General features: G+C 47.1%; 1 protein-coding gene across 4 annotated transcripts in view; it reads right to left on the reverse strand.

The window, feature by feature from the left end:
• The window catches only part of BCL11B (BCL11 transcription factor B), a 96,633-nt gene extending 82,306 nt beyond the window's left edge, over positions 1-14,327 (reverse strand). Inside the window, exon 1 of one of the 4 annotated variants that reach the window (XM_062627871.1) lies at positions 13,288-14,327. In XM_062627871.1, the coding sequence (XP_062483855.1) occupies positions 13,288-13,345 (58 nt within the window). In that variant the 5' untranslated portion in view covers positions 13,346-14,327. The remainder of the gene's footprint in view (positions 1-13,287) is intronic. The other 3 variants (XM_062627873.1, XM_062627874.1, XM_062627875.1) reach the window with 3 other exon arrangements.
• Between the last annotated feature and the right edge of the window lie 379 nt (positions 14,328-14,706).

A 14,706-nucleotide genomic window follows, 5' to 3' on the forward strand; every position in this document is an offset into this window, starting at 1 on the left:
TGAGGGGAGAAGAGAAAGAGATTGCTTTGAATGTTCACAGACTCTGAAGGATGCATCACAAGAGGCCCAGCCTTCCTCCCCTGCCCCAAAAAGCCAAGTTTGATTAGATCTTTCTCTTATTTTTCAGCTTTTCTGCTCTCCCAGAATGATTTCAACGTATTTTGCAACCAATCCTGCCTGAAACAAAATGGAAAAGCTGACCTGGCATAGCTTTCCTGACAACTCCTTCCCACTGCTGCCAGCGCTGCAAGGATATCAGCAAAGAGCCTTTTTGCAAACGTTCGAGCCCCAAGTCACTTTCTGAAATAGTTTCTCTCTTTTTATCCCACCTTCTCATTCCCACCATGTCTCCCAGCCATCTGGCCAAGGCCCCATCCAGCAAAGCTTATGCACCCAAACCTTTCCTCTTATTTCAGAGAGGAGGAAAGCTCATGAGCAGGATCAGGCTCTCTGTGGCATGCAAAATTATTATCACTATGTCCCATTACAGAGACACCTGCACAGTTAAATGACCACCGATTAGCAAGAACTACAGCAAACTATTTGCAAGAGTAAGGTAAGCAGGATATGGTCTCATGAGAAGTTAAGGGGTTTCAGAAGTGTCTACAGTGGGAAAGAGAATGAGGCACTTCTTTAACACACTGGAACATGGGCTGAGCCTGAAATCTTCCACTCAATTTTCCTGATGTCCAATAACCCCACAGTTGCTATATACATTAATAAAAGCTTTTTGTTTAAATCTTACCCATGGACCTGATGGATTTCATAGCATTTACCCCAAAAGACTGGAAAAGCATCTCTGAGTGACCTACATCAGTTCCTAAGAAATAACCAACTTCTCATTTCACAATTAATAAAACACAGTGTGTTTTTAATGGGTATTTAGAAGATAATTGTTACATTATAAAATAATTATGGATCAGAATTCATTTCTGGGGCAAAATGTGGTTTTTGGTTTGTTTTTTCTTGTTCTGCTGTGTAACTGCCAAATCATACAAACCTTGGTCTTCGCTCAGGCAAAATTTCCACTGACTTTTGCCTAAGGCTGTTTTGCCTCTGCAACGACTACAGGATTTGGGCTGAACAAAACAGGAACTAACAGTATGTAAATCAGTGAGTGAGACCTCTAATCGAATCAGGATTAAAGGAAAAATGTTCTCCATTAGCCCGAGCGGTTTGCTTATGGATTTCCTTGGGAAAATAAGTCACACAAATATCTCAAAGTAAGACTGAGATAAACAGACGTTATAATCCAGATCTGGATTCTCCTCCTGGCCAAAAACAGTTTTGTCCTACTCTTGAGAAAATTGAAAAAAAAAAAAAAAACAACCAAAAAAAAACCCCCAACCACAGGAAAGGGACAAGAGGTAGAAGGTGAAATGTATTACCTGGCAACAAAAATGGTTGAGCCTTGAAAAAGGCATTTTAGAAAAAGAATTGACCCCATTTTCGCCTTGCAGAATAAATAATTGATCAGTATATCTACCAGCTGTATTGCAAGTTGTATCAGCTTATCAACAGCAAAGCAGAGAGCAGCAACAGCACCAGTGACAGCAGAAAAGAACAGGGACCCCAGAGAAGCCCCCAAGCACAGACCATCCTGCTAAGGCAGATGATGGACACAGGAAGGCCCTTAATTTCCCCTTAATTTAAGTTTAAAAGGAGTTTGAAGACAATTCTACATAATTAATTCACCAATTTATGTCATGAAAAGGTGCCTCCTTGCCTTAGTGAAAATGTAACCATAACCCTGCGCTGAACAGGGACTGCAGGGAAGGGAGCGGATGCCTGCGAACAGCGTGTCACGATGCAAAAGGTAATTATTTAGTGCTGCGGTTCCCTTTAATGATCTAACATTGAGCAATATTGTTTATATTGAAGAGAGCTTGCACCTTTAATTACCAATTACATATACATCATTTTAGAGCCAAAAGAAAAGGACTATGAAAAGGGTCCTTTAGAAATGTGCGTGGTATTTGTAGGAAGAATTCCTATTAAGGGGGAGCAGTGTGTCAAAATATTAAAAAAATACCCATAAAGAGAGGCACGCACAGGCATGCAGATACGCAGGAGATGGGACAAAGAACTGGAAAAGACAACACAAAAACAGGAACTAAACCAAGGGTCGTAAGGAAAAAAGGTGTCAGAAGGAGAAAATGTTTGTTACCATTTTTACCTAACATTCCTGTACAGCCTTCAGATTGAAGTGCATCTCTTAAATTGCTAAGGCTGAAATTTTGGCATATATATATGTACCAAACAAAAAGAAAAGCACAGATTTCAACTTTATTATCTTTTTAATGTGAGGTTTATTATATTTTTCTGCCTGCTATTTGAATTGTGCTCTTCCAAAAAGGTAGCAAAAGTGCTGCACTTGGTAAGGGTCCTGATCAGGCGCCTGTGGAAACATGAAGGAGGTTTGACCAACTAAAGTGTTACAAATTCTTTCTTTTCAGTTCTACACTTCATCTGAATATTCTTTAAATCCACATATGCCTATTTGCTTCCACTTGCTCACTCTCTTTCCAAGGACTCTGCAATGGCACTTTTTTTAAATAACATCTGGTATTCCTTCATATTTTGTCAGTCGTCACATTACTAAAAATCAGCTTTTTGTTTTCTTGGTATGCTGGGCCCGCGTGATCAGTAGTAATTGGGTTTCAAAATATCAAAAGACTTTTTGCTATCAACTCTATTTCTGATTTGAGCTTAATAAATCATCAAGCATGAGACCAGCCATACACTTAAGAATGCAGAAGCTGTATTATATCCCCTTATTCAGGACACAGAAAACAGGCATAAAAGAATGAAAAACAAAATACTGAATAGATCTTCAAATGTATTTTATCCATGTCAATTTGCATTTTTTTTTTTTACTCAGAATAAAAAAAAAAAAACACACAAACTCTTCCTATTGACAACTCAAGCCATTAAAAACCTACATTCAAGTAACATTACAGGAGAGATTTAAAACCCACAAAGGAAAAGAGAAAAAAGCCTGCAAGTCCAGCCCATAACGCATCGGGTCATGCCTGGTTAATACAACAGCCAAGATCCTAGGCTGTTTAAGGAGTCCTTTAATACCAATGGGACAATTTAGGCCAGTCTCAATCTAAAATTCTGACTCCACTTGTGTCTGTGGGTTTCAAATGAGTCGCTTCACATTATTTGAATTTAACTCTGTGGTTTTATTGTTGTTCGTTGGTAGCTGGGTTTGGGGGGAGGAGGGTGTTTCCTCATGAGTATTTATTTTAAATTAATTTGTATTATTTTTAAGAAGGAGAAATCAAGCCACACCAAAAAAAAGGATGGAAAACATCTCATCTTCCTTACGTGGGAAAAGGAAAAAAATGCAAATGAGCTATTTCCAGTCAGGACTCGTGCTCTGGGTCCTCCAGGTGTGCTAAGGTGTGCCCGGCATTTTCCCTGCACCCGGAGATTCCTCCAAACAGGACTGCCTTGGCATTGCCTGCCCAGGCAGAACAACGAATTAGGGATGTGCAATCTATGGGGACATGAGCGACACTGTTGTTACCTGATGGTTTCATAAAATTAATGCAACCGGATGATCTGAATCATTTGCTTCTACAACTAAAAGCATTACACTTGTTGCCTGGACTCTAAGCAGCATTTCCAGGCTCTCTGGCTGACTACCACACCAGTATACAGTGGACAAATTCCTTAATTCCATAAACGCACTGTCACAAAACCACCAGTGCTCCTACTTCAGCATGGTGACATCATTAGAACATATGTGCCCCATGCAAACAATAATCTCATGCCCAGTATTAAAGCAAATGCACATGCTAAGTACTTTCTGTCTGTCAGATGTTTCAAACTCCTACCCACTAATAGTGAAAAAGACTGTTACTAAAAATCGTTTACAAGTCCTCAGAGGATAGGACCACGGATGCTTGCTGACAGGGTCTGGGTGAGGCTGGATCCAAGCAGCAGCAATTTATTTCCTTGAATTTTTATTGCACTGCAGAACCAAAGTAAGAAGGGATCAAAAAGTTGCCAACCTATTCTCTTAGTTATTTTTCCCATCCCACAGTATCAGAAGGGGGAAGGAAAAGGGGGTAGAGGGAATAGCTTGGTGCTAGGCCAAAGCATTGCGTGTGAAACCTCCTCTCTGCGGCCAGTTTCTGCACAAATCGGTAACAGGGTGGTTAAAGCAAGCGCTGCCAGTGCCTTCACCGCAGAGGTGCTGCTGGGTACCCGGTCTGCCCCAGCACCCCACCACAGTCACCGCCTGCCCACCTGAGGGGCAAAGTGTGGGCTACCCAGGGGCCACCCATCTCTGAGACAAGCTGGGGCAGCCCGGAGTCCAATACTGGGACATGGCTCACACTGTCCAGGCATGGGAAGCTGCCTGCAAGTGTGCCACAGTGTGCCAAGCGCACCCTTCTCCACACGCAGTCACTGCTGTCTTGAAGGCACATCCAGAAAGAGCACAGCCTAGCTGGGGAGCGAGCACAAAGAAGTGACTTGCTCTTCAGGGTGTTGTTGGGCCAAAGCAGTCCTGAAAATGATGTCTCTTCAATCAACACCCACATGTCACATTTACTTTAACATCAACATGCTTAACGGAAATAGCTCGCATCACACTCTCTTTAGCTGGGTTATCTCTGTGATCAGTGGCAGGATCCTCACTGCACAAAGACTAACACTGCTCAAAGTGGGCAACGCAGCTCCTCGCCGTCAAAGTTTATCAATAACCTGTTTCCAGAGCCTCCCGCAGCTCCCTGCAGCTGCAAGGTGCAGAGTTGAGCTTATGCCTACATATTGCCTCAGCACCACCCTCAGCAGTTCTAGGCACTGCTTATCTGCCATCAATTTTTTTCTGAGGGTTGAAAAACAATTGTTTGTGGTATTATTTTTTTTTTCTAAATAAAAGTCTGAGGCTGAGTTGGCCAAAAGAACATGATGGGGAAGCCCCAGAAACAGGGGTTATGAGCAGCAGCTCTGCCTCACTTTCTGAGTCTCAGGCATGTGTGAAGTGCACAAAGGCAGAGAGAGCAGCAAACCTCCACTGCACCGCACATGGCCCCCCTGCAGCTGCCGAGCCAAAGCCATCCAGTCACATCCGCCACTGCAGCACGCATGCCAGCCCCACACACTGGACAGTGGCTCAGCCTGGCTGGTGGTGGTGGCCCACAGCAGGAAGGATGGAGCCCAGCGCATGGCACAGCCCCTGCTAGGTACTGACAGGATGGAGGGGATGAGGACCCAGCAGTGCAGGGAGGATGGGTGAAATAGCCTGCTTCACTCCAACGCCTTTGCACCCTGCACAGCTCTGAGTTAGAGGGCTCTGCTGCAATGCCTTTAATCAGACACCTTTTGCAGGGTAGCCTGAATCTCTCAGAAAGCAGTTTAACCCTCTGTACACACCTGAGATGGAGCAAGCCCAAGCACCTCCACAAAGAGCCAGCCAACACATCAGGGTTTACAGAAAAGAAGAAGGAAAATGAGACAATGACCATGCTGGACCCAAACAGAACAAAAGCTAGGAATATCCAAGGATCAGTGTGAATCTCCAGCACTTGTCGGATGTTATTTCATCTGAAACTACGTACAGTGTTAAAGAAGGGAGTGGCGTGTCTCCCCTTAAGTAAACTATACATTCATAAAAAATATTTACTGCTTTTGAGAGTGCAAAATGCATAGGCTCTCCTATAGACTGCAGAAGCTGTAAATCTCTGCAGATAAAAATGGGATGTGATGATGTGATATAGAAGCATTCTTTGTTCCCCAGTGAATACATTTGTTTTATTTAAAACTAAACGACAACCAAGGAGAGAAAGGAGTGCTTGGTGCCACAAAAGAAGAAGGAGTAGTATTTGGGAACAGGCTTTTTACTGGTGTAGAAAATGATATTGGAAGCACAGATTCTCTACCCGAGGCATGATCAAAAGGTATTTAAAAGGCATGATCAAAATTAAGTAATTAGTTTAGAACATGTATTAAATACACAACTGCTCTGTTCCTTTCTTAAATATCCTGCTCTAAAGAGGCTGTATTTCTCAATTGTGTACGGCACACTGCTGCTTATATACAATTTTCTTAAGCCTTTTTTTACTTTCATTGAAGCATATTCATTATAACATTCAGTGAATTTATGGCTCCTTCCAGTGGCTTAGTAAAAGGGGTCATAAAAAAGTTAAGTAAACCAGTGTGTTTCTTTCCTCTCCCTTAACTTTGGATTCGTTTTTTATACTACGCTGTCTAGTGCCTAGTCTTTGGAAAGTACCTTGGGCATATTCAGCACACACAAATTATCAGCTGCTCCAGGAAAAAAAAAAAAAAGACAAAAAAAAAAAAACGGAATTTCTTGCACTGAGGCAACTACACAAAAGACTTGCATATGTCAAAAACACAGAACTAAGCCCTGTGAATGCTACACCATTAATCAAATCCCCGATCTCGTGTCACTTTTGCCAGTAAAATGATGATATTCTCCTAACCCCCTTCTACTGGCGCGTGCCTGCAACACATGGAGTGTGTCCCTCTGCTTTAATCTGTTTTCAAATAGCCTGCTTTAGGAATTTTTTATATATCCTTTTGAAAAAAAAAGGGAAAAAAAAAAAAGAAGCTGCTACTTAAATCTCCAACAAGGGTCTACAGTACGGTGCACGCACCAGCTTTTCGTGAGGGAGGGCAGACAGTTAGCAAATTTAGCCGATATTCAGGAGCTGAACGCACAACTGCCTCTGAGGCTGTAACCGTGGGTGCCAAGGAACGGTGTGCAGCCTGCCCAGATACATTTTAAGAAAGTAAATAAACACGAAAGAGGAAGGTGCCGTAGTAAGAGAAGCTGAGTGAATCATGCACTTATCAATGCACGCAATTATTGATGCCTTTTCCCTCCCCCATTAAAAAGATACATATATATAAATCTGGCTACAGCCAATGCTGATGCTTCATCAAGTCCTTTTACGGCATAGCTAACTTTAAAACAGGCGGTAACCCCCAGCCCCCATTTATTTCTGTGTGCTTTCTCTGGAGGCTGCCGAGGGGAGACCAAATTCAACTGACAACTGCAACACAGCCCTGGGGAAACCAAACTGCAACAAAAAGAAGGAATGCTCCAGCAAGGAGGCGGCGAGCCGTTTTGGGGTAGCAGGTCTCTGCAGGGAGACTTTTCCACCAGGCCTCAACCTGGGGGAATGGGATGGTGGGAGGCAGAGTGTGAGCTGGATGGACAGAGGCAACGGGGAGGAGGACAGGTGGATTGTTGCTTCTCTCGGTAAAAGTTAACAGTCGTGGAATGGAAGGAAAGCCACAGTCAGCAATATCTGAGGTTTTGGGAGGGGAGAAGGGAAGGTTTTCCCCATGGCTGGGGAACACTAGCATCAGCAGCAGCCTGGAGAACTGCTTTTCAGCTTACCCATCTGCCAAACAAGCTGGCTGCAGTCTACATGCTTCCAACTAGCTCAATTCAAACATTAAACGAAGTAGAGAAATCATCAGATAAATTGCTGGCCCTCTCTACTTAAGAGTGAAGGGGTTTTGTACAGCTGATGACAGCCCTGATCTTTTGTCTGACCTAATTTACTTCTCTTTCAGGTTACGATAAAATTTGCTTTCCTGTCAAGAGATAACCTTGTCCACATATTGCACCCTAAAAATAAGATGCTTGTGCTATGTTAACAATGCCATAACTTGAATTTGTCAGGTTGGGTAAAATAAACTTCCACTGATCAAAGCTCCCCTTGTGTACACCACAGAATTTTATGTTTAGGCAAGAAAGAGTACCACTGAAGTCCCTCCACGATGCATAAGCCAACTGCAGCAGAGAACAGCACAAACACCACAGAGCAGCCTGGGAGCTGCTCAGCAGCAAATTCTGTATGACAGATGCAATTTTGTGTTTAATTCTCTAGGAAAAAGAAATAAATAAACAATGCTTATTTTCATTTGCGGGAGCTACAGATTTTTTGCTGTAAGGACCTGAGGCTCAAAGTACGGTAAACTATATATTATCAGATCCCCTCGGCAGGGGTACATGTGGCTTTCTGACAATGCCAAATTATGTCCATTTGTGTCTGCTTTATTCCTGTGCACACCTTCTCCTAGAACTCCAGCTTCCTCACTCTGTGTTTCTACATCCACTGGAACAAATGAACGGACCTCCGTGGGTTTTCACACACACACGCGCGCACAGAGACTTGCTCATGTACAGGTATCATTACCCCGATCACAATCTGACAACAAATGGTTAATTTAGAGACTGTGTGTTGACAATAAAAGATGCTGTTAAAAACTAATTTTAATTTAAAAACTCCTGTCTGCCCGATTCAATTAATCAGCGGCGATTTAGCTAAAAATAAATTTGTCTGGCTGGCAGCCCCTCTCAGCGAGCGCTCTATAGATCTTCGCATGAAAATCAATACAACTTTAGAGGAAAGCGTTCTGCAGCAGCGCCGGCGGCCCGAGCCGCGGCGGCCGGTTCCCGGGCAGAGCATCCAGGAGCCGGCCGCCTTCGGCGGGCCGGGAGCTCCCCCTAGTCGCCAGCACCCGCCACTGGCAGCCGGGGCTCCAGGCAGACTCTGCGAGGCAACTGAAAAAGCCAGCAAAGTTTATTTTGGAAAGTATTTTCCCATCTACAAACAACACCGAGAGCAAAGCTATCCAGGTAGGAAATGTGGGAGAGAAGCGAACATCTCGTGCGAGGAGTTCTTTAAACGAAAGGACTTGGTAGCAGCAAGCTCAGCCCTGGGAAGTGCCGCCGAAGAGGTGTCAACTGAATTTGGTAGCCGGTATCAATAAAGTCATAATTATTATCAAATACGCCACAACACAACTCTTTGTTCTGCAGAGAAATGCATTTTGTGCAAGACATGGGCTCCAACCATTCCTACTAAAGACAACCAGGTTGCAAAATCCTAAAGACTTTTATTTCTTGGTATTTAAATAAGGCTGACAAAATATGCTCTGCATCTGCCGACCAGCAAAAAATGCAAATTATTTCTCACCCTCCGTACATCTATTTAAGCCACTGAGCACATCAACCAAAAAGGACAGAACAATCCAGATCCATAGTCCAGTCACCCTGCGCCAGTTTTTACAAAATAATTTAAAAGACCAGGAACTATGAAAATGTGCCAGTTTTTATTTTTCTATCCTGTAAACCTGATACAAATATAGTCAAATGAAAGGTAACCTAGAAGTCAACAGCACACCAACCCTTTTTTTCTTTCCTGTCCTATTTAAAGCCAACACATGTAATGCCTTCTAAAAGCATGCTAAGCCGCTCTGTGCACAACTATGCGGATATTATGAAAAAGTCAGCCATCTCCAAAATAATAATAACTTCCTCACTGATTCTCCACTCATCACTTATATTTTCTTTGCATTAGAGTTGATTACATTGGTGTGGGGTTTTCCTGCAGGAAAAGCGCATTAATTGCACTAAATCTAAGTCCATTTTAAGAGAAGCTCCTTGAGGCAATTTGCAAAACTTTGACATGCAAAAAATCATAGGTTTTTATTATTGTTTTTAATGATTACATACAAATACAAAGCAATAAAGGAAACTATTACTCTTCCTAGGGAACCTGTTGACCAGGTACTGAAGAGCCTCCTTGGGAAACCTGGTGCTTTACCTGGAATTGTATGATTTTACTGTGCCTTTCCCTCCCAACCTTTGCTGCTGCTCTACAGAAATGTTCTTGCTTTGCCACCCCCTGCAAAACTGCTACCAGTGAGCTTTTCACATGCTCTCGCCTTTCACATTTCCTTCAAATGCAAAATGCAGGGCTAGTTTGAAAACAGATTTCTCAAGTTAAAAAAAGATCTTAAGCTGGAAAATCAGCAATTTGAATCAAACCAAAATAACATTTCTTCGCACGGAGCAGCTCCACAGCTCAGCCTCCTCTTCTCTACATCATCACCCCTTTTGCTTTGTCCAGCCATCTAAGTGAGCTCGGCTACAAAGTTTGTTCTTGCCCAACACCACTGAAGAAAGGTCCAGAGCTACTCTTTCACCTCCATGTGTTTCCCCAAGTTTGGTCCTACATATACACCCACTGCAAGGCTGCCTGAGTAAGCCTGGTGAGGACGAACAGGCCACTTCATTTGGTAGTCTTAAAGACCACCGTGCTAATGAGACGCTTCAGCTCTGGAGCACAGCTACACTGTAGCCTCCCTGCTTTCTGTGTTTGTTTCTCTTACGCTCAGGATCTAAACATTTCTCTGAACACCAAGAGCATGAAACCCAATAAACTCCAGCTGAGCAGTGTCAGAAAACCCTTCTCCCTCTCTCCCCATCTCTCTCCCATTCTCTTTTCTTGCCTGGCAAGGACCTCCAATCCATCCTGAAATGTAACTCTCCTGACAGATGCCAAAAAAGGAGTCGCGGGGGGGGGGGGGGGGGGGGGAAGCCCAAGATAAGCATGACATAAACGCAAGATTTCTTAAAACAGTATCAATTCATCCCAGCTTTCGGGGCTTGTCTTGGGTTGGCTTTATTTTGTTGCAATGTTTCCCACTCCGTTGCCCTCTACTTTCCAAACTCCCCTTTAGGGAACACAGTCTCCCTGGCTGCTTTTCCCCAGGAATGACAGACACCTTCCCGAGGAGTGCGGAGACTGCAACCCCCTACCCTCGCAGCCCAGGCTCAGCGCCTGTGCGCTGCAATGCTACTCGTCCCGGTGCCCCCGTCCCGGCCCCCACCGCCCCTGGATACCTTCATTTTTTTTCTGCCACTGTTCAGTATGCAGCCTGATTGCTCCGCCAGCTTCCTCAGGATGGAGAGGGAGATAAATGCAAGAGGGGAGGGAAGAAAGCTGCGTACCGCTCTGCTCTCCATTCCTCCCCAGCCTCCCCGCTAAACCCATTGTACACGCAGCAACTCGGTACCTTTTAATGCTCTCCTGCCTCATTATTTACTTTCAAGTAAACCGATCAGAAAAGGAGATCAAATTGGAAGAACAAACCTACCTGGCTCTCTTCTCTACCCCCACCCTCACCAGCAGCAAAAGCAAGGAGAAAATAAGTGTTTCACCCTTTTAAACAAATTCAGAAGCGTGCAACAAACCAGATTTTCCAGGCACCCCCTTTCAACACCCCACATCTCCTCACAAGTGAGACAGAAAAGAAGTGGCAGAAATTGCACAGGGGGATTTAGAGGGTTGTGGGTGCTTTTCCTTTAAAAATAATTTCAAAAAAAATTAAAAGTGGGGGAAATTAAGAAGCCACCAACAAAATGGTAAACACGTTTTCCAAACAGGATGGTTAAAAACAAAAATGCAATTAACGAAGGGGAGGAAATTGAGGAGGGGGGAAAGCCACCTTTTATGGTGATGCAAATCTGGCTCCAAAATAACAATGAATTAAACACATAAACACACACACATACACACCAGAAAGAGCTGAATATCAGATGCATCTTCATTTATGTTCCGCCAGCTGATGGGCTGGGGGGGGGGGGGGGGGGAGGAGGAATGGGTTAAAAAATAAAGGCACACAGAAAAAAAAAAGAAAAAAAGAAAAGAAAAATGAAAGACAGAGCAAAAGAAATTGCGATTTCGGGACCCAAACCGTCGCCCCACAACCCTCCGCTCCGGAAAGGAAAAAATCTCACAGGAGTTGGAAAAATTATATACACATATATATATCGATTCCCAAGGAAATCTTACAAACAGAAATTTATCACCGGTAACAAAGAGAAGAGCTCGCAAGCACCAAATGCTCCTGGCAGATGGCTCCTATTCTTGGCTTTCAGGGGAGGGGAGAGAAGCCGGGGGAATATTTTATTTATTTATTTAAATTCTTTAAAATCTCAACATAAATATTCGGATCCGCTGCAGCTCAGGCTCAGCCCCGGGCTGGCTCCGTGAGCGCCGCCGCCCCCCGCAGCAACTTGCGGACTCGGTTGGTGGGGTGGGGGGTGTGCGTCCGGCCGGCCTTCCCGGCGCGGTGCGGGGCCCCATCCCGGCCTCCGCACCCCCAGTCCTCGCAACGGAGCCCCGGGCATGTTTTACCCCCCCTCCCCCGAAACAGGTCCGATGCTACAGGAGGTAAATGGGGACCTCCTGACCTCCCACCCCCTCCCCGTGCGTCGGTGGCGGCGGAGCAGCGGAGAGCCCTAGGGGCCCCGCGCCCCGGGAGGAGACCCTCTCCTCTTCCCCCGCGGCACAAGCTCTGCGGGAGCAGCGGACCAGAGGAGCGGGGTGCCCGGCGCGGGGCCCTGCCCCCGACTGTGGCTGCAAGCGCTCGCCCCTCTCCCGGAGCTTTAGGGGTGGGAACGGGGAGGAGGGGGGATGCTGGAGGGAGGGAGGGGGGAACTTCCTTCCCTCCCCCCACTCTATCTTTCCCTTCCCTATTTTTTTTTCGGGGGGCGGGTATGTGTGTGTTTTCATTTCACAATGGGAGCTTCGGCAAAGTGCAGCCTCCGCTCCTGCCCCAGCATCGGAGCCGGCGCCGCTGCCCGGCCCGCATTTCGGGCCCCCCCAGCCCCGTCCCCCGCCTCGGCTTTCCCTGCGGCCCCCGCCACCAACAGACTCTGCCGACCGCCCCCGGCCGCTCTGCAGCCCTTGTCCTGCCTCTAACCCTAGCCGAGCTGATCCTGCTTCTTCCCCTCTCTGGAGGAGAGCTATCTCCCCCTCCGGCAATGCACCTGGGGCGGGCAGGGCGCAGCCTGCCCAGCTACCTGCCCCGCGGCCCCGCGACGGGAGCTCGGCGCCCGCCGTTGCCGGCCCGAGCTGCCCCTGCCACCCCTTCCACGTGCTTTCCGTTAAGTACCCCCCCCGCCGCTCCGCTGCTTTCCCCCTCGCTGCCCACCTTGATCCGCCTCCCCCTCCCCGGCCCGCCTGTCACGCAGAAGCAACTTTTCCCACCGCTCCGCGCTATCCCAGGAGCAGGGAACGAGGAGCAGGGCCGGGGGCGAGCAGCAAAGTCCCGCGGGGTGGCCCGGCCCAGCCCGGAGCAGCGGGCCTCGCCCCGCCGCCCCCTGTTCCCGCTCCCCAGGGGAGACCCGCGCGACGCTCGCCCCGCTGGCAGCGCCTTCCCCGCTCCAAGCCGCCTGCCTGCCCGCCTCACCTCCGCACCGCTGCAAAAACGCACAGCAAACTTCGGGCTTCTCCCCCCCTCCACCCCCAGCCCATCCCCCTAGCCACACACCCCCCTCCCCTCTTTAATTCCCTTCTCCTCTCCCTCTCTCTGAAGTCATTTACCAGCTTTGGTTTCTCCTGGAGTCTTTCCCCCCCCCCCCCCCCCCCAGCTTCCTCCCCTTCCCTAATTTTGCTCCTCGATTTCGTCTCGGTCTGGTTCCAAGTTCAAACTTACGTGTGATAATCTCTCTTTGTGACAAGTGCTGTGGGTTTCCCTGCTTGCGACGGGACATTGCCCTGGCATTTACACTGGCATCGCCTGGAGAGCTGCACTGGTTTGGGGGGATGTAGTGGGGGGGCGATCCTCCTCTGTTTTTTTTCCTCTTTATTCTTCTTCTTTATCGAATTCTTCTTCTTAAAAAAAAAAAGAAAAAAAAAGCGCCTCCTTTTTGTCGCTGCTGTGGTGCACTGGATGGGATCCCCTCTCAATTAAAAATCATCATCATCATCAGGTCTTTTTCGCTCTTTTTTTTTCTCTTTCACACACTGTCTTTTCTCCACTGCTTCTGCCACTTGGACTTCCAGATCTCTTCTTGAACTTAGGAGGATATGCACCGCCAGTGACACTTTTCTTTTTCTCTCTTTCCAGAGTGCTTGGCAAATTGGCAAGTGCGCTCTTCCACCAGGAGGGTAAAAAAGGAAGGAAAAAAAAAATTAAAAAGCAAAAATCTGAAAAGCAGGAAAAAAAAAAAAAGTACTAGAATTGGGATTGCCCCCACACACACACACAAAAAAAAAAAAAAAAAGCCAAAAAAAAAATGTTTTTTCAGAAATTGACCCTTGCTGGGTAGATATATAGAGAGAATTTTTTTGAAAAGGGGTAGCCAAAACTGTGTCTCCTCTTTCCCAGTTCAAGTGGCACTGCTCTGCCCGGGTGCTTTTGGCTTGCCAATGCTCCTGCACCACTTTGCACTCTTCCCCCCTCGCCTGGCACTGGGACTGGAAGGAAGGAAGCCCCCAGTGCAGCTGGGCTGGTGCTGGCTATTACTATTATATATTGCAATGTGAAGATGGCGGAGTCCTGGTTCTCTGGGAGCGCTCTGTCTCTCTATGGCTGGGGCTGCCTCTGTACAATGGGATAAAATTCAAGTTCAAGTGCGGACGTGACGTTTAATCTGCACTAGAGACAAAAAGACCCAGAGAGTAGGAGCACTGGGGGCGACTAGCGGTGGCTTTTTAACACTGTACCCTGCGAGAGAACAAGAAACGCCACTCGCACACACCGCGCACACCCGCACACACACACACACACACACACACACACACACACACACACACGCACACGCACACCACGCACCGCACACACACCAAGTCGAGCCCATGCAGGGCTCGGAGCCGCTCCGGGCTTTGTGCAGCTTCGCTTTCGTGGTGCGCGGAGTGCCGGCAGCGGAGGAGAGCGGGGGGGCAAGGAGCAGATCCGCATCCTCACGCACGGCCAAACTTCCCCGGGCGCGGCGGGGGCTCGGCAGGGCGGGGGGCGGTGGCCGGGATCGGGGGAGGCAGGTGCGGGCTGGAAGCTGCGGAGCCCTGCCCGCCGGTGCCGCCGCTGCGCTGGTGTTCATTGCGGCGGCCGTTCTGCGCCGTCCGGGCTCGG

This window comes from Pezoporus occidentalis, unplaced genomic scaffold (assembly GCF_034315485.1).
Source record: "Pezoporus occidentalis ecotype Australia unplaced genomic scaffold, CSIRO_AGI_Poc_V1 ctg31, whole genome shotgun sequence".
In the NCBI taxonomy this organism is placed as follows: domain Eukaryota; kingdom Metazoa; phylum Chordata; class Aves; order Psittaciformes; family Psittacidae; genus Pezoporus; species Pezoporus occidentalis.